Source organism: Antennarius striatus, chromosome 4, assembly GCF_040054535.1.
Source record: "Antennarius striatus isolate MH-2024 chromosome 4, ASM4005453v1, whole genome shotgun sequence".
Lineage (NCBI taxonomy): Eukaryota > Metazoa > Chordata > Actinopteri > Lophiiformes > Antennariidae > Antennarius > Antennarius striatus.
The window spans coordinates 8167050-8191056 of NC_090779.1; the positions used below are offsets into that span (position 1 = coordinate 8167050).

At 40.0% G+C, this 24007-nt stretch overlaps 1 protein-coding gene across 1 annotated transcript; it reads left to right on the forward strand.

Moving 5' to 3' along the window:
- The first annotated feature begins 4066 nt into the window (after nucleotides 1-4066).
- Nucleotides 4067-23236, forward strand: muc2.1 (mucin 2.1). The gene is made up of 45 exons (XM_068312083.1): nucleotides 4067-4142; nucleotides 4272-4527; nucleotides 4631-4745; nucleotides 5743-5833; nucleotides 5916-6040; nucleotides 6142-6358; nucleotides 6609-6734; nucleotides 6825-6939; nucleotides 7024-7174; nucleotides 7270-7383; nucleotides 7467-7536; nucleotides 7627-7764; nucleotides 8040-8204; nucleotides 8338-8432; nucleotides 8536-8662; nucleotides 8785-9040; nucleotides 9208-9260; nucleotides 9352-9455; nucleotides 9605-9756; nucleotides 9856-9994; nucleotides 12397-12507; nucleotides 12627-12806; nucleotides 12939-13178; nucleotides 13258-13414; nucleotides 14041-14169; nucleotides 14399-14652; nucleotides 16114-17310; nucleotides 18778-18900; nucleotides 19051-19225; nucleotides 19317-19564; nucleotides 19680-19863; nucleotides 19939-20149; nucleotides 20243-20418; nucleotides 20748-20817; nucleotides 21017-21117; nucleotides 21207-21238; nucleotides 21331-21508; nucleotides 21619-21723; nucleotides 21806-21846; nucleotides 21968-22090; nucleotides 22216-22314; nucleotides 22407-22535; nucleotides 22624-22663; nucleotides 22737-22863; nucleotides 22968-23236. The coding sequence occupies exons 1-45, from the start codon at nucleotides 4067-4069 to the stop codon at nucleotides 23167-23169; spliced, it is 7317 nt and encodes a 2438-aa protein (XP_068168184.1). The 3' UTR covers nucleotides 23170-23236.
- Nucleotides 23237-24007: the final 771 nt, after the last annotated feature.

Here is a 24007-nt window from a genome sequence, read left to right on the forward strand (position 1 = left end):
TCTTTATGTTACTGGTGTTACCACATGGAAAATGTCCTGTGTTCTGAAACATTCCTTTTTCTAAGCCATAATTACTGTTTGCGTGATTGGACTTTGCAGACAGGATGTCAAACAGTGTTATACAAACAGTGACTGCATCATCTTAAATTATCCCATGTACAGTTTTATCAAAACTGTCCTTTGGCAAATCAGCAAATACTGTCCTCCTTGAATCAATACAGTACATGTGATCAATCAAGAATTACACTTTATGCTCGTCGTCACACAGCTGTCCACCTGTGGGAGTGGTCCTCCGACTTGTTTGCCCTCGGAGACACATCTACTGAGCAGCTACTGGCAAAGTTGAATAACACATAAAAAAAATACTTTAGCAACTTTTATAATCCTGAATGTTTAATAGGATGTTTGAGTTCAATCGCAGTAATGAATACTATCCTAAATTCTACTATCCTTGTCTTTCTCTCACCACCTGATCTGTTGACAGATAACAGTGAAATATGACTTCGGAGTTATTTTTGACATGCGATATTTAGCCTCACAGTAGACCATAAAAGAGCTACCTCTCGTTTAAGTGGTTTCAAACACATTCACAGTGTCAAAGACAAGCTATTCAATCCATTAATGAAGTTGTGATGTCTTCTTCATTTCATTTCGACTTTTCCCTTCAGGGGTCACCACAGCGAATCGATTACCTCCATCTAACCCTGTCTTCTGCATCCTCTTCTCTCACACCAACTACCTTCATGTCCTCTTTCACTACATCCATAAACCTCCTCTTTAGTCTTCCTCTATGCCTCTTCCCTGGTAGCTCAAAACTCAGCATCCTTCTACCAATATATTCACTATCTCTCCTCTGGACATGTCTAAACCATCTCAGTCTGGCCTCTGACTTCATCTCCAAAACCTCTAACATGTGCTGTCCCCCTGATGTACTCATTCCTGATCCTATCCTTCCTGGTCACTCCCAGAGAGAACCTCAGCATCTTCATCTCTGTTACCTCCAGCTCTGTCTCTTGTCTTTTCCTCAGTGACATTGATGCAGCAGTTAAAATAATTAACACAGATTCAACCATACATTCTGCCTGAACTTTCAGCCCACATTGAGCCTGCAGCTTCCTGGACAGAAGTCTCTGTATGTAGTTAGAGAAATGACTGCAATCAAGGATACAATAGTTACTTTAGTTGCACATCCTGTGATAGAGACGCAATTTAGATAAGACAGCATTAAAACAAATGTTAACGTTTATTGTATTGATGAGGTTACTGTAGTTCATCGGTATGCAAAAGTTATCAGTCCATACCTCTAAAATTGAGTTCACGTTTTCCACACACACTGTGTTGGGCCCCTGAAAGTATAGATATTGTAATTGGTTTCTTTATTTTTGCCACATTTCAACTGAGATGCTTTCCAATAACAGGTGCGTCTTTGTTCTAGGACAAAACCTTTGAAGTTTAGTTGGGTTTTCATTATTAATTTAGTGTATTCATATTATTAATAGGGCACTTCAATAATGTAGCCACAAGAGGACACAAGCCAGTGTCTTATTGTGCCGGTCCCAAGCCCGGATAAATACAGAGGGTTGCGCCAGGAAGGGCATCCGGCGTAAAACTTTTGCCAAATTAAAGATGCGAATGAAACCTATGACTTCCATACCGGATAGGTCGAGGCCCGGGTTAACAACGACCGCCATCGGCGCTGTTGACCTACAGGGCGCCGGTGGAAATTGTTGGTCTACTACTACTGTTGGTCATAGAAGGAGAGGAGGGAAGTGTGTTCGCACGAAGAGAGAGAAGAGGAGCCCCAAGAGTATAGGACTGAGAGTAGGGACGTTGAATGTTGGAACTATGACAGGAAAAGGTAGAGAGTTGGTTGACATGATGCAGAGGAGGAAGGTAGACATACTGTGTGTCCAGGAGACCAGGTGGAAAGGTAGCAAGGCTAGAAGTTTAGGAGCAGGGTTCAAGTTGTTCTTTCATGGTGTAGATGGGAAGAGAAATGGAGTAGGAGTTATCTTAAAGGAGGAGTTTGTTAGGAATGTCCTGGAGGTAAAAAGAGTGTTGGATAGAGTGATGAGTCTGAAGCTAGAAATCGAAGGTGTGATGTTCAATGTTCTTAGTGGGTATGCTCCACAGGTAGGATGTGAGCTGGAGGAGAAGGAGAAATTCTGGCTGGATTTTGATGAAGTGATGCAGAGCATACCTAGAAATGAGAGAGTTGTCTTTGGTGCAGACTTCAATGGACATGTTGGTGCAGGAAACAGAGGTGATGAGGAGGTGATGGGCAGGTTTGGTATCCAGGAGAGGAATGCAGAAGGACAGATGGTAGTTGACTTTGCAAAAAGGATGGAAATGGCTATTAAGTACTTAGGGTCAACAGTCCAGAGCAATGGAGAGTGTGGAAAAGAGGTGAAGAAGCGTGTACAGGCAGGATGGAATGGGTGGAGAAAAGTGTCAGGTGTGATGTGTGATAGAAGAGTTTCAGCTAAAATGAAAGAAAAGGTGTACAAAACTGTGGTGAGACCAGCGATGTTGTTTGGTCTAGAGACAGTGTCACTGAGGAAAAGAGGCCAGAGAGGCCAGACTGAGATGGTTTGGACATGTCCAGAGGAGAGATAGTGAATATGTTGGTAGAAGGATGCTGAGTTTTGAACTGCCAGGCAGGAGGCCTAGAGGAAGACCAAAGAGGAGGTTTATGGATGTAATGAGGGAGGACATGATGGTAGTTGGTGTGAGAGAAGAGGATGCAAAGTACAGGGTTAGATGGAGGCAATTGATTTGCTGTGGCGACCCCTGAAGGGAAAAGCCGAAAGGAAAAGAAGAATAAGAATAGGGCACTTCAATACATTTCAATACATTATTTAAAATTATGGACAGCATGGTGGTGCAGTGGGTAGTATTGTTGTCTCACAGGAAGAATGTCTTTGATTAGATTCCACCTGAGGTCTTTCTGTGCGGAGTTCTCCCCGTGTCTACCTGGGTTCTCTCCGGGTTCCCCGGCTTCCTCCCACCTCCAACAACATGCAACATAGCTAAATTGGTCATTCAAAACGGTCCATAGGTGTGAGTGTGAGCGCGCATTGTTTCTGTCTTTTGGTGTGGCCCTGCAACAAACTGGTGGCTCATCCAGGGAGTACCCCACCTCTCATCCATAGCCAGCTGGGATAGGTTGCAGTTTAACCCGTGACCCGTGTTTCGGATGAGCGGCGACAAGATGGGAAGACAATTAGGAGCATCTCATCTTCAAGAATAATGAATGATTCAAGTTTGTTACGTATTTCATATGATTACTGTGGGCACCTCACAGCCAGATGGTTCTATGTAGAGCTATGTGAGCACATCTCTACGTAGAGACAAATTATGTTATGTCCTGTCTAGAATTAAGTTACACAGACTAAAAACCAGTAGTATTGCCAACACACTGGAGTTACCTTGTAGTTCTTTGGAAAAGTAGCAAAACTCTACAAAGCTGTTACTGGATTAATCTGCTGAGTCACTACTTGACCAACTCTATCAACTGACTGCTTCTACCGACTGATTACAGCTGCACTCATTCTATTTGAGGAGGAAGCTTTCCCTGCAGCTCCTTTTTGGCACAGATGAACCATTGTTGGCCTTTTTGGGGGTAGCAGGAGGCTTTTCATGTATTATCTAAGATGACATTGGGTATGATGGGATTATATAATTATATAATCATAAGACTGGCCCACAATACTTTTATTTATCATTACTGTATCTGGTTTTTAGAATGAGGGAACATACTGCCACTAAAACCCCTTTATTGCTGCTTGTTTCTCTATGAATAAAATTCTTAACCGAAGAACAAACATATTTGCCTAAGCAAGTAATAAGGAAGATGTAGGGATGACTGTATTGACCTCTAATAAATGTCAGAGGTCTATTCAGCACATGTTCTTGATGTCTTGACAAACAAAGGATGTCTGGAAAGTTCCTGCTTCGAAAGAGGGAGGGAACAAAAAATGAGGACCATTTCAGTATAAAATGTGTGTCAGTGAAGTGCTGTTTGACTATTACTTGCTTTGGGAAGCGCAAGTCCCCACTGGTAACAATGAGGTGGTCATGTGTGTGGTTGTGTTTCCTGGCTTTGTCTGTTGTCAGTGTTACCGATGTTCAAGCCAGACTAGGTAAGACTCAAAACGTTATGGTGAAATGCTTTTCAGAACTGCGTGTCGATTATTCTGCTTTAATAATCTGCACATAATCTGCAATGTTTGTCAATCAAACAGTTTTTCACTCTTTCAAATCTTCTCCAGTTCGTGACCATGTCAGCAGCATCTGCAGCACTTGGGGCAGAGAGCATTTCAAGACATTTGATGGCGATGTCTACCAGTTTCCTGGTTTGTGTGAATATAACCTGGTGTCTGACTGCCATGAGTCCTACCAGGAGTTCTCAGTGCACATAAAGAAGAGAGAGAATGGTGGAAACCCTACAGTCAGCTATGTGGTGGTCACCATCAGTGACCTTTCATTCCATATCACCAAGAACCTTGTCACTGTGAATGGCCTACCGTGAGTAAAGTTCCTGTCCAAATGAATTCTACTTTAAGTTTTTTGATGAATATGTTTTATTTCTATTTTTGTATTTTGATAAGACACATTGTCTCTTTTACAGTGTCAGAATGCCATACTACAGTGCAGGAGTACAAGTGGAAAAAAATACGGTTTACATCAAGATTCAGTCAAAAGTTGGCATCATTGTCATGTGGAACGGTGATGATGCAGTCATGGTAAAAATTACTTAAATTTTCTGCCATATGTGCAGAAAATTAGCACTTATTTTATATATATTCTGTATTATGTGGTAAACAATAGAATTGGCGTTCTCATTCCTTACATAATTTTTTACACTGATGTCTGGAAAATATGGATTATTGTATGAAATATTAACAATTCTCTCCATTTGTTGTATAAAGCATTTTCATTATACTTGTACTTCATGGATAATTAAGTTCCCCTTCATTATAGATCTGAACATGTTTCTTTTTATTAATATTGACCAGATTACTACTCAGAAATATACTTACATTTGTTTATATTTATCAGGGTTGAAAAAAAAAATTGTTGTGGTGACCCCTGAAGTTCGCTGTGGCAACCCCTGAAGGGAAAAGCCGAAAGGAAAAGAAAAAGGGCTGAAATTTTAATGGCAGCACGGTGGTGCAGTGGGTAGTGCTGTTGCCGCACAGCAAGGCGGTTCTGGGTTAGCGTCCCGCTCTGTATGGACTTAGCATGTTCTCGCTGCATCTGCGTGGGTTCTTTCCGGGTTCTCCGGCTTCCTCCCACCTCCAAAAAGATGTGCTTCAGTTTATTTGGCCAGTCCTAAATTGACCATAGGTGTGAGTGTGTGTGCGTGTTTGTCTGTCTCTGTGTGGCCCACGGTGCACTGGTGTCACGCCCGGAGTTTTCCCCATCTCACGCCCTCAGTCAGCTGGGATAGGCTCCAGCTCCTTGCGACCGGCCACAGCGCATGAAGCGGTTGACGATGAATGAGTGAATGAATGAATGAATGAAAGTTTAATACAGTTTGAAGGTTTCTTGAAGTGAACAAATCACAGTCATTTAGAAAATTCCCTTTCAGGGCTGAAGTGAACACAGTTTTAGCTGGTGATGTATTTAAATAATTTTTATTTATGAAGCAATGACTCAATGGCAGAACACTTTTAAATTGTTTTTGTGATGTCTGATTCACTTGTGAATATTTTGTAAAAACCAGTTGCTGTGCTGTAGGTTGAACTGGATTCTGATTATGCAAATCGTACCTGTGGACTTTGTGGAGACTTCAATGGTGTTCCTGTCTACAATGAGTTTATTCATAATGGTATGTATGAAGTTGTGCCTTTCAGTAGTCATTTACTGTATGTTTGACATTTAACACCAACATATTCTTAAAACAAATACAGATCGCAAAATCAGCCCCATTGAATTTGGCAACAAACAGAAGGTCCATCGTCCAAACGATGATTGTGAAGACCCATACGAAGAGGAAGAAGAATCCCTGGCTTTATCTGATTCATGCCAGGAGTTTGTGAGTTTCTCATTTACATTTGACATCACTGATGTGTACTAATACAGCCTATACATGTGGAGAAAATGTCTTTCCTATATCTCTGTATTTTTCCATTATAGCAAACCATCTGTGACAAGTTGCTGCGTTCAGAGTCCTGGAGTTCCTGCACCAACCTGATTAACCCTGAACCTCATATCCAGGCTTGTGTGCGGGACATGTGTGACTGCACCAACCGGACAAGTGATTTCTGTGTCTGCAGCACACTGTCTGAGTTCTCTCGATTGTGTTCCCATGCAGGAGGGCAGCCCCCCAACTGGAGGACACCTCAGTTCTGTGGTATTGTTTTGTTGTCATTATTTTTAATATACAATTAAAATTAAAACTTTGAAATTATCCCACTGAAAAGCAATTTGTTCTGAATGGTGTCCTTTCTTTGAACGTTATTATTTTTGTTCATGGTACTCTAAATTGAGATGAGGATGAGTTATAAATGTGACAAATTACCTTATTCGCCAGTTTCTGATGCATGTCCAACCCAATATTGTAAATTAATAATCCACCATTTAAGTTTACCTTATTTTCACAGCTAAACAGTGTCCCTACAACATGGTTTATGAAGAAAGTGGTTCACCTTGCATGGAAACATGCACAAATCTAGACACAAGTTCACTGTGTGGGGACCACAGAATGGATGGCTGCTTCTGTCCTGCTGGTTGGTACCGTTCACATGACGATTTGATGCAATGCAAATGTCTTCACAGTTTGTAAATGTTCACGTTTATGTCAAATGCGTCTGCTTCAGGAACTGTCTTTGATGATATTTCCTTGAGAGGATGCATCGCTCCGACTGAGTGTCAGTGCAAACACAACAAAATCTATAACTCTGGTGAGGTTTACCGACGAAACAGAGAGGAATGGTATGTGGACGTATGATAGTAACATCACATGATGTTATACATCCTTTGTCTCTATTCTTTATAACCTTATTTGGCTTGTTTCAGTACATGCCTTCAGGGTAGATGGGCTTGTCAGAGCCTTCAAACCCCTGCAACATGTGCAGTTGAAGAGGGTTCGCACGTCACTACCTTTGATGGGAAAACATACACCTTCCATGGAGACTGTTACTACACCCTAGCCAAAGTAGAAAGCAAGGTCACTAAATCACAGCTCTGTCCACATGTATGGTAGAAAACAAATAATCACATGAAGTCTAAAAATGATATAACACAATATTTTTCATATTTCAGGATTATGTGAGTCCAAAGTTTACCATCCTGGCTCAGCTGGCCCCATGTGTGAATCAGAAGCTTGACACTTGTCTTAAGACCCTTAAAGTGATGTTAAACAATGACAGAAACAATGTGAGTCAACTCAATTACTAGTAGTCATCAATGAGTTCAAATGATGCTCACCACATCTCATGATTAATTCTAATTTTATTCAGGTTTTGATATTCACCTCTGATGGAATAGTAAAACAGAACATGCAGACCATCACTTTGCCATATCACTCAGGTGGGCCAGACAATAATAAAATAATTTGTTTGTTATCTTTCATTAATGACTCCAGAAAATGACCGTTCTTGTATTTCTCTTTCTATAAAGCTGACGTCAACATATTCCATGCTTCATCCTTTCACATCTTGCTCCAAACCAGTTTTGGATTGCAAATTCAGATCCAACATGTGCCTATCATGCAAGTCTATATCAGTCTGGAGCAGACCTACAGAGCAAAGACTCGCGGTAAGTTTGCATCTGCCTTTGCTTCGTCAAAATATCTGTGGGAGGACCGTGCATGTACAACAGCTTGTTGCATTTAAAACGGATATGATGCATTGGGCATTGGTGCAGTTCAATACTTAATTTTATTTGTTATCCTTATTTGATTTAACTGCTTTATAAGGTTCTTGTTAGTTTGTTTTGAAATTTCTCACTACTTAAATTTCAAATTTCAGATTGTTAGAGTTCAGGTGCCAATAAAATCCAATTTAGAAACAATATAATGTTTGGTGCTTTAGGTTTATGTGGGAACTACAATATGATCTTGTCTGACGACATGAAGACGCCTCAGGGAATTGTGGAGGGAACATCAGCAACGTTTTGCAACTCCTGGAAATCTAACCTCATGTGCCAGGACAAAGAGGACAGGCTTGATGACCCCTGTGCCCTTAGTGTGGAAAGTGGTAAGAAGCATTTATTGATTGTTCCGCTGTTTAACTACTGTTTGGAACTATTTATTGTCTGCAAGTATGCTACATTTAATTAGACAGTACAACACAGTTGAAATCTGAAAAATCATTGTTCTTCTACTGATAGAGAATTATGCCAGACATTGGTGTGCCTTACTGCTGAGTCCAAGCAGTGAATTTGCCCCATGCCGTTTAGTAGTGGATCCTGAGAGTTACTACAAGGTAGAGAAGAAAACTTTTCTGTTTGTCTTTAATCAATTAAAAAACTCAATCAAATCAATTAAAGGGACCATAATTCATAACATGAATTTACTGTGTTCTACAGCGATGCATTTATGCAAGCTGTAACTGTGAGAAAAGTGAGGCCTGCCTGTGTGCCGTCTTCTCTTCCTATGTAAGGGCTTGTGCATCAAAGGGAGTATTTTTGACAGACTGGAGACAGAATGTGTGCAGTAAGGATTCCTTTCATAATGTTGATTTGATAAGTCTGACTCAAGATTTTTGGATTTTAAGTATCATCTTTAGTTGGTGATAAATCTTTAATTTAATCATTGCTGCATTTTGTATGAAACAGATGAGTATGCGCAGAACTGCCCAGAATCTCAGACATTCTCGTACAAGCATCAGAGATGTCAGAGGACTTGCAGATCACTCGGCTTAAAGCAGCAAACCTGCACATCTGACTTCCTGCCCGTTGACGGCTGCTCATGCGCTGAGGGTCTCTACCTGAATGAAAACGGTATATGTGTGCCCATGGCCAAGTGCTCCTGCTACCATAATGATGCATATGTTAAGGCTGGGAAGTCTATCAGTGTCAGAGATGAACATTGGTGAGTCTGATGTTTCCGTTTGGGCTGCATTGGGCTTAAAATCCATAATATTGAATTAAGGATATGACTTCATTGTACATCTGCAGTTTATTTAATATACAGAAACTATGTTGTTGTTGTTGTTGTTTAAGTATCGTTGTATCATATATATCTTTGGTATCCTTTAGCGTGTGCACCAATGGTGTGCTTCACTGCCATTCTTGGAGGAGCCGCTCAATGAGTAAGGTTTTTGTTTGTCTTTGCTTGTTTGTTTACAATAAAACTGTTCAAAAAGAAAATGAATCTTAGTTAAATTTGTATTTCTATTTCAGCATGCCCCTCTCCCAAAGAGTTCTTCGACTGCTCCACTGCACGAACAGGAGAGCTAGGACTGCAGTGTGCTCAAACATGCCTAAACCTGGAAAACAATGATTGTGTGAGTCAGTCGTCTCAAATAGCGGAGTCTAATAGTAATGAAATTGATGATGAACATTGTAATATGGTGACTTGATATGAAGGTACGATTCAAATAGTAATTTTTAACACAATCAGTAATGGTGTCTTGTTTCATGTAACTCTTCCCAGGCATCTACAGAATGTGAATCTGGCTGTAAGTGTCCGGATGGCCTAATTGATAATGGTAAAGGATCCTGTGTGAGGCAGAATCAATGTCCATGTCAGTATGAGGGGCATTTATATGCCCCTGGAGCACAAATCCCTCTTCGATGTAACAACTGGTATGTCCTTCTCTTGGTTAGATGAGACACATCATATTATGATGAGGAAATATTACTAAAATTGTGTGTTTTACATGTTTAATAATTTCTGATATATAGCATCTGCAAAAGTGGAACCTGGGAGTGCACAGAGCATATTTGTCCAGAAACATGCACGATTTATGGCAGTGGTCACTTCAGTACATTTGACAAGAAAATATATGGATTTAATGGAGAATGTTCCTATGTTGCTGTCAAGGTAAACTTTACATTTCCAAGTCATCAAATATATTCACACATGGGTGAACAGTAAAAGTAGATACTGGAGGCTTAGTTATCCTTATTTTGCATCATTACCCTGAGTGGATCAAATGTAATATTTGAATATATATAATTTGCTGCATTGCATAGAGAGATTTTCTGCAGAATTTTATGTACATGCATTGCACATTGTTTTATTGATACATTTACACACTGATGTTGTTCAGGTAATCAATGTGTTGCAATGTACCTATTTCAGACACACTGGTTTCATTTATGTTATTATGTCATCTCAGGCTTCATTATAGACATTCAAACATATGACATCTTATGACATTCTCCTTTCGGCTTTTCCCTTCAGTGGTCGCCACAGCGAATCAGTTGCCTCCATGTAATCCTGTCTTCTGCATCCTCTTCTTTCACACCAACTACCTTCATGTCCTCTTTCACTGCATCCATAAACCTCCTCTTTAGTCTTCCTCTAGGCCTCCTGCCTGGCAGTTCAAAACTCAGCATCCTTCTACCAACATATTCACTATCTCTCCTCTGGACATGTCCAAACCATCCCAGTCTGGCCTCTCTGACTTTATCTCCAAAACCTCTAACATCCCTCTGATGTACTCATTCCTGATCCTATCCTTCCTGGTCACTCCCAGAGAGAATCTCAGAGTCTTCATCTCTGCTACCTCCAGCTCTGTCTCCTGTCTTTTCCTCAGTGACACTGTCTCTAGACCAAACAACATCGCTGGTCTCACCACAGTTTGGTACACCTTTCCTTTCATTTTAGCTGAAACTCTTCTATCACACATCACACCTGACACTTTTCTCCACCCATTCCATCCTGCCTGGACACGCTTCTTCACCTCTTTTCCACACTCTCCATTGTTCTGGACTGTTGACCCTAAGTACTTCAAATCCTCCACCTTCTTTATCTCTTCTCTCTGTAACCTCACTCTTCCACTTGGGTCCCTCTCATTCACACACATGTATTCTGTCCTACTGCGGCTTACCTTCATTCCTCTCCTTTCCAGGACAAACCTCCACCTCTACCATATCGTCCACCTCTCTCGCTACAGATCACAATGTCATCTGCAAAAATCATAAACCATGGAGATTCCTGTCTGACCTCGTCTGTCAGCCTGTCCATCACCATAGCGAACAAGAAGGGGCTCAGAGCTGATCCCTGATGCAGTCCCACCTCCACCTTGAACTCCTCTGTCACACCTACAGCACACCTCAACACTGTTTCAGTCCTCATACATGTCCTGCACCGTTCTAACATACTTCTCTGCCACTCCAGACCTCCTCATACAATACCACAGTTCCTCTCTGGGCACCCTGTCATAAGCTTTCACAATGCAGCTCTCTCTGGCCTTCTCTTTACTTCTCTATTAACATCCTCAAAGCAAATACTGCATCTGTAGTACTCTTTGGCATGAAACCATACTGCTGCTCACTTCTGCCCTTAGTCTAGCTTCAACTACTCTTTCCCATAACTTCATTGTATGGCTCATCAGCTTTATTCCTCTGCAGTTGCCACAACTCTGCACATCTCCCTTGTTCTTAAAAATGGGCATCAGCACACTTCTCCTCCATTCCCATCTCACTATTTAAGATCCTGTTGAACAACCCAGTCAGAAACTCTACTGCCTCCTCTCCTAGACACTTCCATACCTCCACATGTATGTCACATCAGGACCTAGTGCCTTTCCACTCTTCATCCTCTTCAATGCCCTCATCACTTCATCCTGACTAATCTATGCTACATCCTGGTCCACAACAGTCACCTCTTCTAGTCTTTGTTTTCTCTCATTTCCCTTGTTTATCAACTCTTCAAAGTACTCTTTCCATCTTCCCATCACACTACTGGCACCTGTCAATAGACTTCCATCCCTATCCTTAATCACCCTAACTTGCTGCACGTCCTTCCCATCTCTGTCTCTCTGTCTTGCCAACCGGTATAGATCAGTCTCTCCATCCTTACTATCCAACCTAGTATACATGTCATCATAAGCTCCTTGTTTTGGCCTTTGCTGCCTCTCCCTTCACATTACGCTGCATCTCCCTGTACTCCTGTCTACTCTCATCTGTCCTCTCAGTGTTCCACTTCTTCTTAGCTAACCACTTTCTCTGTATACACGCCTGTACCTCCTCATTGCACCACCAGGCCTCCTTATCTACTTTCCTTCCAGATAGCACACCAAGTAGTCTCCTACCTGTCTCCCTGATCACATTAGCTGTAGTCGTCCATTCAAACATATGACATAAATTCTATAATTGTAATTAAACTTACATGTTAAACTTACATGTCGTAGAGTATTTACAGCCAATATTAAGTGTGATGTGATCAACAGACTACTATGACGCAAAATGTAAACTAATGAATCTCTTTCTTTAAAGAACAAATGTGGCAATAGAACAGTCCAACACAGCTTTGAAGTTGTCACAGAAAATGTACCATGTGGATCTACAGGTACAACATGTTCCAAAACAATCAGAATCCGCCTTGGGGTAAGACCTCATACCAACTCACTGACATGTGTCTAAAATACTAAATGGGCTGAGTACATAAAGCCAGCTGCAGCTTACTCATCAAAAAGAGGTCAACCGAAATCTCTTTGACATTACAGAGAATGGAAGTCAATCTCTTAAAGGGCAGATTTGAAGAGGTAGAGCTGGGACATGGTGCTCAGATTGAGTACCAAATAAGGAGAGTTGGCTTGTATCTGGTGCTAGAATCTACCAATGGTCTAGTAGTTATGTGGGATCGCAAAACAACTATTCACATCCTCCTGAAACCAGACCATAGCGTGAGTTTTATCATGTCACCATTTTTTTGTAAACTTGGCAGAATATCTGTTCTATATAATGCATTATGGTGTTGACGCTGTCTATATGCAGATGATAAACAAGTCATTGACTCTTTTTCTTTGGCTCGACAGGGACAGGTATGTGGCCTGTGTGGAAACTTTGACGGCGATGGAGATAATGACTTTACCACCAGCAATCAGCTAATAGTGAGCAGTGTGTTAGAATTTGCAAACAGCTGGAAGACATCACACACTTGTCCAGATGTGGACATGAGTGTTGACCCTTGTGTTGAAAATCCCCATCGACATCACTGGGCAAAAATGATGTGCAGCATCATATCTGGAGAAACTTTCAAAGACTGCCACGACAAGGTAATGAGATTTGTTTCTCATTTTAAGTTCTGCGGTTGACGGAATTTTTTTCAAAGTAAATAAAATATTTTCATAACAGGTAGATCGTCATTCATTCTACGAAAACTGTGTGAAAGACTCATGTGCTTGTGACACTGGAGGAGACTGTGAATGTTTCTGCACAGCCGTTGCAGCTTATGCTCAGGCCTGTAATGAGGCTGGTGCCTGCGTTGCATGGAGAACTCCAGAACTCTGTCGTAAGTAAATTACAATTTTACTTCCATATTAACCTGAGGTTTTTCACAACCTTTTCTGAAGTTTCAAAAAGTCTTTCATTTACATATTTATTAGGGTTTGAATAAATATTTAATATATTTGAACCCTAATAATATAGTGTGTGTATGAATGTGATTTTTTTCATGCAGCTGTTTTTTTTAATATGTTTTTATTATTGTAATATATGAATGAGCAAAAGCATTTGCACATTATCAATAGACACTAGTAAATGACTGTAGAATAGTAATAAGAATAATGGATTTGATTTATTTAGTGCTTTTCTGGACAATCAAAGTCACTTTACAGTAGATAGATCATTCATTCACTCCTCATTCGTACTTGGTGATGGTGAGCTACATCAGGCATATTTCTAAGACTGCAAAGTCTTCCAAAAATGAAAGAATCAGTTCAGTGTACAAAATGTAATTGAAATCTATGATTAACATCTGTTTTTTAGACTTTATGACTGTCGCAAAAAGAAAGATATAACAATACAGGGTATAAAGTAAGCTTACATTTTGAAAATTGATGCAGAAGTTGAGCATTTCATTTGAATATTAATGTTCTTTGTTTAAAATGTAACATACCCTGTATTGTTCTCTTCTAGCCATCTTTTGTGATTATTACAACAAGCCAGAGGAATGCCAGTGGCACTACAACCCTTGTCACCCACCTTGCTACAAGACCTGTCTAAATCCAAATGGAATTTGTAGCAACCCTACACCAAACCTGGAAGGTAAAAATTTATCTCTGGTCTTTTAGTGGTGATAAATAAAAGAGACATTTCTAATATCTAAAGAAATTATATCTAAAGTGTTAAACTTGACTTGCTTCACGATACAATAAAAAAAGTTATGTTTAAAGAGCATTACCATCTTCACTGTTAAAGAATAGAATCAAAACCAGACAAAAACAATACGTAAGACAAGACAATGTGTAATGCAGTTTGTTTTGATTTTTTACAGGATGTTACCCCGTATGTCCTGAAGATAAACCCATATTTGATGAGAGGAACCAGACTTGTGTAGATGTCTGTCCAGGTTGCTTTTTCAATGGGACTTTGTATGAGGAGAATGAAGTTATTTATAATGTGACTGACAACATGGGAATGTGCTACTATGCAATCTGCATCAATCATACCGTGATAAATGGAAGTTATGTCTGCATAACCACCCCACAAACAACTACAACTTCTACAACTCAAGTGACTATGACCACAGCATCTACCAAACCACCAATTGTAACCACTACCACACCTGAAACAACTACAGCATCTACCGAGCCGCCAGTTGTATCCACTACTACACCTGAAACAACAACTACAGTATCTACCAAACCGCCAATTGTATCCAGTACTACACCTGAAACAACAACTACAGCATCTACAACCTCTCCCACTACACCATGTGTTCCTGGGTGTGAGTGGTCGGATTGGTATGATGTGCATCACCCCAACATTGACAAAAATGACTGGGAAACATATGAGAACATCACAAAGAGTGGAAAAGAAATATGTGAAAAAAAAGAAGACATTGAGTGTCGAGCCACAGACTACCCTGAGGTAGACTTCGAAGACTTTAAGAATGAAACTGGACAAGTTGTTAGTTGCGAACTGGACTATGGTTTAATATGTAAATATCAGGATCAGATAGGTCGTCCACAAAAGTGCTTAAACTATGAGATCCGTGTATGTTGTATTGTACCTTGTCTAACCACAACGCCAAGGACTGAATCCACTACTACAACTGAAACAACAACTACAGTATCCACCAAACCACCAATTGTAACCACTACTACACCTGAAACAACAACTACAGTATCTACCAGACCACCAATTGTGACCACTACTACACCCGGAATAAAAACTACGGTATCTACCAAACCACCAATTGTAACCACTACTACACCTGAAACAACAACTACAGTATCTACCAAACCACCAATTGTGACCACTACTACACCCGGAATAAAAACTACGGTATCTACCAAGCCTCCGATTGTAACCACTACTACACCTGAAACAACAACTACAGCATCTACCAAGCCTCCGGTTGTGACAACTACTACACCTGAAACAACAACAACAGTATCTACCAAGCCTCCAGTTGTAACCACTACTACACCTGAAACAACAACAACAGTATCTACCAAACCTCCAATTGAAACCACTTCTACAACTGAATCAACTTCTGCATTATCTACCAAACCACCAATTGTATCGACTTCTACAACTGAATCAACAACTACAGTATCTACCAAGCCTCCAGTTGTAACCACTACTACACCTGAAACAACAACTACAGCATCTACTAAACCACCAATTGTATCCACTTCTACAACTGAATCAACAACTAGAGTATCTACCAAGCCTCCGATTGTAACCACTACTACACCTGAAACAACAACTACAGTATCTACCAAGCCTCCAGTTGTAACCACTACTACACCTGAAACGACAGTATCTACCAAACCACCAATTGTATCCACTTCTACAACTGAATCAACAACTACAGTATCTACCAAGCCTCCAGTTGTAACCACTACTACACCTGAAACGACAGTATCTACCAAACCACCAATTGTAACCACTACTACACCTGAAACAACAACGACAGTATCTACCAAGCCTCCAATTGTATCCACTTCTACAACTGAATCAACAACTACAGTATCTACCAAGCCTCCAATTGTATCCACTACTACACCTGAAACAACAACTACAGTATCTACCAAGCCTCCAGTTGTAACCACTACTACACCTGAAACAACAACAACAGTATCTACCAAACCTCCAATTGAAACCACTTCTACAACTGAATCAACTACTACATTATCTACCAAACCACCAATTGTAACAACTACTACACCTGAAACAACAACTACAGTATTTACCAAGCCTCCAATTGTATCCACTACTACACCTGAAACAAAATCCACAGCATCTACAACCTCTCCCACTACACCATGTGTTCCTGGGTGTGAGTGGTCGGATTGGTACAATGTGCATCACCCCAAAATAGACAAAAATGACTGGGAAACATATGAGAACATCACAAAGAGTGGAAAGGAAATATGTGAAAAAAAAGAAGACATTGAGTGTCGAGCCACAGACTACCCTGCGGTAGACTTTGAAGACATTAAGACTGAAACTGGACAAGTTGTTAGTTGTGAACTGGACTATGGTTTAATATGTAAATATCAGGATCAGATAGGTCGTCCACAAAAGTGCTTAAACTATGAGATCCGCGTATGTTGTATTGTACCTTGTTTAACCACAACGCCAAGGACTGAATCCACTACTACACCTGAAACAACAACTACAGTATCTACCAAACCACCAATTGTAACCACTACTACACCTGAAACAACAACTACAGTATCTACCAAACCTCCAATTGTAACCACTACTACACCTGAAACAACAACTAGAGTATCTACCAAGCCTCCAATTGTGACAACTACTACACCTGAAACAACAACTACAGTATCTACCAAACCACCAATTGTAACCACTACTACACCTGAAACAACTACAGTATCTACCAAACCACCAATTGTAACCACTACTACACCTGAAACAACAACTACAGCATCTACCAAGCCACCAATTGTAACCACTACTACACCTGAAACAACTACAGTATCTACCAAACCTCCGATTGTAACCACTACTACACCTGAAACGACAACTACAGCATCTACCAAGCCTCCGATTGTAACCACTACTACACCTGAAACAACAACTACAGTATCTACCAAACCACCAATTGTATCCACTACTACACCTGAAACAACAACTACAGTATCTACCAAGCCTCCAATTGTGACAACTACTACACCTCAAACAACAACTACAGCATCTACCAAGCCTCCACTTGTAACCACTACTACACCTAAAACAACAACGACAGTATCTACCAAACCACCAATTGTATCCACTACTACACCTGAAACAACAACTACAGTATCTACCAAGCCTCCAATTGTGACAACTACTACACCTGAAACAACGACTACAGTATCTACCAAGCCTCCAGTTGTAACCACTACTACACCTGAAACAACAACGACAGTATCTACCAAGCCTCCAATTGTGACAACTACTACACCTGAAACAACAACTAAAGTATCTACCAAACCGCCAATTGTAACCACTACTACACCTGAAACAACAACTACAGCATCTACCAAGCCTCCAATTGTAACCACTACTACACCTGAAACAACAACTACAGCATCTACCAAACCACCAATTGTAACCACTACTACACCTGAAACAACAACTAAAGTATCTACCAAACCGCCAATTGTAACCACTACTACACCTGAAACAACAACTACAGCATCTACCAAGCCTCCAATTGTAACCACTACTACACCTGAAACAACAACTACAGCATCTACCAAACCACCAATTGTAACCACTACTACACCTGAAACAACAACTACAGCATCTACCAAACCGCCAATTGTAACCACTACTACACCTGAAACAACAACTACAGTATCTACCAAGCCTCCACTTGTAACCACTACTACACCTGAAACAACAACTACAGCATCTACCAAACCGCCAATTGTAACCACTACTACACCTGAAACAACAACTACAGCATCTACCAAGCCTCCACTTGTAACCACTACTACACCTAAAACAACAACTACAGCATCTACCAAACCGCCAATTGTAACCACTACTACACCTGAAACAACAACTACAGCATCTACCAAGCCTCCAATTGTAACCACTACTACACCTGAAACAACAACTACAGTATCTACCAAGCCTCCGATTGTAACCACTACTACACCTGAAACAACATCTACAGTATCTACCAAACCGCCAATTGTAACCATTACTACACCTGAAACAACAACTACAGCATCTACCAAACCGCCAATTGTAACCACTACTACACCTGAAACAACAACTACAGCATCTACCAAGCCTCCAAATGTAACCACTACTACACCTGAAACAACAACTACAGTATCTACCAAGCCTCCGATTGTAACGACTACTACACCTGAAACAACAACTACAGCATCTACCAAGCCTCCGATTGTAACCACCACTACACCTGAAACAACAACTACAACCATAATGACCACTACAAAATGCATCTGTACTTTTAATGGAAACCGTTATCTTCCAGGTATGAAAAGAAATACAAATATATGTTTGATAACAGCAAGATATGTATGCAAATTTAATATTTTAAGAATTACCATCCTTTAATCTATTGTTCATGTTGTTTTCTGATCTTTAGGAGACATAATAATTGACATGGAAGACATTGGATCGGGCATATGTCTCACAGTGATATGTTCGGAAATTTGTCAGATTCAAAACAGCACTACGATTTGTAGGTCCACAACCATGCCTACATCCACACCTACACCCACGTCTGCATCCACACCTACACCCACACCTAGAGGACCTGAATGCCCTCAGTGGAATGTAACTGTAAGAATCTTAACTTGTCATTTGTACTATTATGTATTATTCTTCCAATTTCTTCAATTAGAGGTAAACGAAAAGCCAACATGTTTTGCATTGTAAAACAATGTACTTCAGTACATGATTTTTCTGATTACACTTTTTTCTACACATTAGCAAAATGAGACCTTCTGGTTGTGTGAGTGCATCATGGCCAAATGCGTTGAGGACAACATTGTTGAAATTGTTCCATATGAATGTCCACCCATTGAGGAGATTACCTGTTTGAATGGAAAGAAACCAGTTCTTGTGGATGATAAACACCACTGCTGCGAACATTATGCTTGTGACTGTAAGCCTTTCTTTGGATATTTAAATGTATTTTATGGTATATATCCTTGTATTTTACTTTTCTGAAATTTCTCTATTTCCAATGTTTTCAGGTGAATGTGAAGGTTGGGGAGACCCCCATTACATCACATTTGATGGTCTCTACTACAGCTATCAAGGAAACTGTACTTATGTCTTGATGGAAGAGATTGTACCAAAAGCAGACTTGAAGATTTATATTGACAACGTCTTTTGTGATCCGACTGAAGATGTGTCTTGTCCACGATCATTAATCATATCATATGCATCACAAGTTATCACACTCATTAATCACAACCTAATTGGAGCAGTCCAGTTAGAGGTGTGAATGTTTATATGAAGACTTTATTTTCAGATTGATTTAAAGGAGAAGGTGTAGATGAAAATGCTAACAGGGATTTTTTCCCATGGTATGTCATATTTAATTGTCCCTGCAGGCACTCAAAGATGGCCAACATTTGCCACTACCTTATTCACAAGGAGGTGTTAAAGTCTTGAGTACTGGCTTGAACTTGATTTATGAGATCCCTCATCTAAACGTGATCGTAACATTTGGAATAACTGGCTTTAGTGTCAACCTCCCTTATAAATACTTTGGCAAGAACACACAAGGCCACTGTGGTAAGGTTTCTCCTTCAACAGCCATACTGATAAGATATTTGTGCTGAAAACTGTAAAATATGATTTTTCTTCTAGGAACATGCAATAACGACCAGGCAGATGATTGCATGTTGCCTGATGGCAAACTGGTTGAAAGCTGTGCTGTGATGGCTGACTATTGGCCTGCAAAACACATTTACCAACCTGACTGCAAGGTACCTCCTGTTTTGCCAACTCAGATGCCTGAACCAGAACCAACCTCTTCACCTTGCAACCCAGAATCCATGTGTGATCTTCTTAAAAGCAGGTGGACATATGATTAACAGTTGGAATACTATATAACATACTGTAAATCAAAAACCTTAATAATGTTTGTGCTCTGTGTGTGTTTTACTTTCAGTCTCTTTGCAGAATGTCATCCAGTTGTCTCTCCTGACAATTTCTACCAAGGCTGTGTTTTTGATAGCTGCCATGTTTCCAACCCAGCAGTAGAGTGCACAAGTTTGCAGACTTATGCTGCTGCCTGTGCTCAGGAAGGAATTTGCATACATTGGAGGAACCACACCACGCTGTGTAGTAAGCAACCGTCATTACAATGCTTAGTCAGATTTGAAGCTTTAAATAACCATTACCTTAATTTATGGATGACACTTTCATTTTACAAATCTGTCATCATTGCTAACTTTACTCATAAGCCCTGTCTCTTTACAAGAGTATACCCATCAGATACAGACATAATGTGATAGAAGATATTGATAACTGTATCTACCGGTTTTAAAGTAAATGCAGGGATCAGCAGCAGGAACTAACCACTTTCCCTTTTTTCTGATCAAGCATACATTGCACATTCTGCTGCATCTATAGAATAAACATGTATTCTAAAATAGTCTTTTCTTCACTAATAGCAAGTGACTGTCCATCAAACAAAATTTACAAGCCCTGTGGTCCTGCAGAACAGCCAACCTGTGAAGACAAGTAAGTTCCAACAAACACAAAATAATTTCCAGTTCACTGTTTGCATTAGCATATACAGATATATTGAACAAAAAGGGGGTATGGTAATATTCGGTCTTTGTTATTGACAAAGTTTCTGTAAATGCAGAACATCAATCAGACTTTTTGAAGAATCCTTAAAATTAATATCAACTTTTTTTATGTTGATTTAATATTACAGTCCTAATGACCCAACTCTGAACTTCACTACTGAAGGCTGCTTTTGTCCTGATGGCATGAAACTCTTCAGCAAAGACTCTGACTTATGTGTTGATAAGTGTGGTACGTATTGTGGATCTCTGAAACTTATCAGTGAGCTGAATGTATTGTATCAGTCACAAAGTCCAACAGTGCTGCTTGTTTTCCAACAGGATGTCTTGATCCTGAGGGGATTCCTCGTGAGGTGAATCTCTATTCATGTTCAATTAAGACCTATAGTTTATATAGTTTGCTTGCAAGAGACAGTGAAGTCACTGCTCTGTTGTTTTTTTCCAGTTCAATGAGAAATTTGAGTATAAATGCCAAGACTGCATCTGCTTGGAGTCCACCAAGACTGTGATATGTAAACCAAAGGAATGCCCAAAACCACCTGTAGAGAATTGCACTGGCCCAGGACTTGTCCTTGTCAACCAAACAAGTCCATCAGACCCCTGTTGTGCTGCCTTTGTTTGCCGTAAGTCTTGTAGTATCAATGCACATTTCTCTTCCAGAATTCCAAGACTCCTATACACATTAATGACAATGATACAATTATTTGTTGTCACTATTTTACCACCCTCAAAGAATGTCAAGCCAGTTCGTGCCCATCCATTGACATGAACTGTCCCGTTGGTAATATACCAAGTGTTACTGTTCCTGAGGGAAAATGCTGTCCAGAGCGAACATGTGGTGAGTTTATGATTATTAATTTTATATCTATAAAACCTAATTCTAGTAGTTAGATAATTTTGATTCCCTTGCTGTTTTGTAGTACCTAAAAGGGTTTGCGTCCACAAAGACGTTGAATATCAGGTAAGGAATGGAAATAGAGGGACTACTTGTCATGTTGCTATACCATTAGCATTAAATTATTTCTGAGGCACTGATACAGCATTCTCTAGCCAAATTTATGAATTTCCTCCTCATTTACTAGCCTGGTGCAACAGTTCCTGGTATTGCGTGTCAGGAATGCGCCTGTACACATGAGGTCCACAACGTCACTGGTCTACTCAAAATAAGCTGTGAGTTTCCTCCATGTCCAGAGTCTTGCGATATGGTAAGAAATATAACACTTTTACAGCCACACAAACAATACATACAGTGCATTTTTATTTGTATGTTTGCTAGCATGGTGAATTTGTAAAGCTGTTCATGGTAACTTAATTCTTCCCTTTCTCTCAGGGCTATAAATATGTAGAAACAGAAGCAGATGAGTGCTGCGGGAAGTGTGTGCAGACACACTGTGTCCTAAATACTAACAATACTAAGCAGCTCTTGGTGGTAAGTTATATCAACTTTGTTTTCTGAGTTCTGTTTTAAAACCTCCCCGAATATATTGTGTGTGTCTGTACATCCACTTCACTGCTCTGCAGGCAGGACAAACCTGGTCACCAGTTGACAACAAGTGTGAGCTCTTCACCTGCATTAAGAAAGAAGACACGTTTACAGTGCTCCATTCACAAGTTGTGTGCCCACCATTCCAGGAGAGCAACTGTCAACCTGTAAGCATCACATTCAGAAAGTTTTGACTGCGTGTGAGAGAAACAGTGAAACCAAAAGTTTGTTGATGCTGTGGAATTTTCTCCTCAGGGAACCATTGAAACTTCAGCGAATGGCTGTTGTAAAGTTTGTAAGTATGACATTCTGCTTGTTTTAGACACAGTGCACGTAAATTAAAAGCTAATTGTGTCTCTTTACTAAAGGTGTGGAGAAGGACATGGCCTGCAAGATGGTACCCTTGAGAAGCAAGGTTACGCACAGGGATTGTCAATCAAACAATGAGGTTGAAATGCCATATTGTGAGGGATCCTGCAACACTTTTACTTACAAGTATGACTATGTTTCGTATTGTTATATAAGTCATAATCAAATAAGAACAGGTACATGTAGCTTCTTCTGATTTTGACTATCAATTTTTCCTTTGCTTTCCTCAGGTACTCTGAATCAGCATCTTTAGTGCAGCATTCCTGCTCCTGCTGTAAAGAAACAAGATCCAGTAACCGCACTGTTGATTTGCACTGCCTAAATGGAGATGTGGTCCCCTACACATATGTCTATGTGGAGGAATGCAGCTGTGGCCATACACTCTGCACCAGACCTGTTGCTCGCAAGAAGCGAAGCATCACATTGGTGTAAAATACAAAAAAAGGGGTTATCCCCTATAATAGATGGTGGATGCAAAAACTTCCTATTTTGCCGTAACAATCATTAAATCTCAAATGTCAAGTATTTACCATTGTAGAAAGAGTATACAGTATATCTATTCAAATAAAAACATGCAAGTCTCTTCCGTCTCATCTCTTCTGATTTTTGGTTTGTGCCAATCCAACTACTGCTTTCTTTTTGTTTTAGTTTTATTAAAAATTTTAAATTAAAAGTATATTTCTTGTTAATAACATATTCACAAGTACAGTAAACATCTACTGTTAGATTACAGTAGCAGGGGAACATGAGTCAGCTGGTGCACGGAAAAAAGGCACCTCACATTGTATGCAGTTCATGTCCCCGTGTCCAACTACCAGCTGCTGCAACATTGTCCTGTAGTCTTTATTTTCATAACCACTACACATATAAAATAATTAAGAAGAAAATGTTTTTAAATTAGGCACTCAGTTACATAGGGTATATTTGGAGTTTTGTAAGTTTTTCATCAATAAAACTGGTATAAACTGTGTCCTATCCAAGCACATCTACTAGATAATTAATCTCAAGTCACTGGAAACTAAAGCGATATAAAATTTCAAATTTTTTGTGCCAATGAATCACAAATCAAATCAATCAATGTGCTTCATTTACAAATGACACAAAACCTCCTCAAAGGGTAAACATGGCTTCAACCTATTTAATGTGCAGGAACCTATGATCACAGCATGCATCACATATGACTGAAGCTAAACCCAATTTTTTTTTGAGCAAATATTAGCGGTAATGCAGTTGTACATTTATGTAAAATTAACTTTTAAAAAAAAGCCCA

Coding starts and splice junctions, on each gene's coding strand:
- muc2.1 (XM_068312083.1), top strand. CDS start 4,067: ATGAGGTGGTCATGTGTGTGGTTGTGTTTCCTGGCTTTGTCTGTTGTC. Junction 6,041..6,141: donor CTGATTCATGCCAGGAGTTT/GTGAGTTTCTCA, acceptor TTTCCATTATAG/CAAACCATCTGTGACAAGTT. Junction 21,118..21,206: donor CTTATGTGTTGATAAGTGTG/GTACGTATTGTG, acceptor GTTTTCCAACAG/GATGTCTTGATCCTGAGGGG.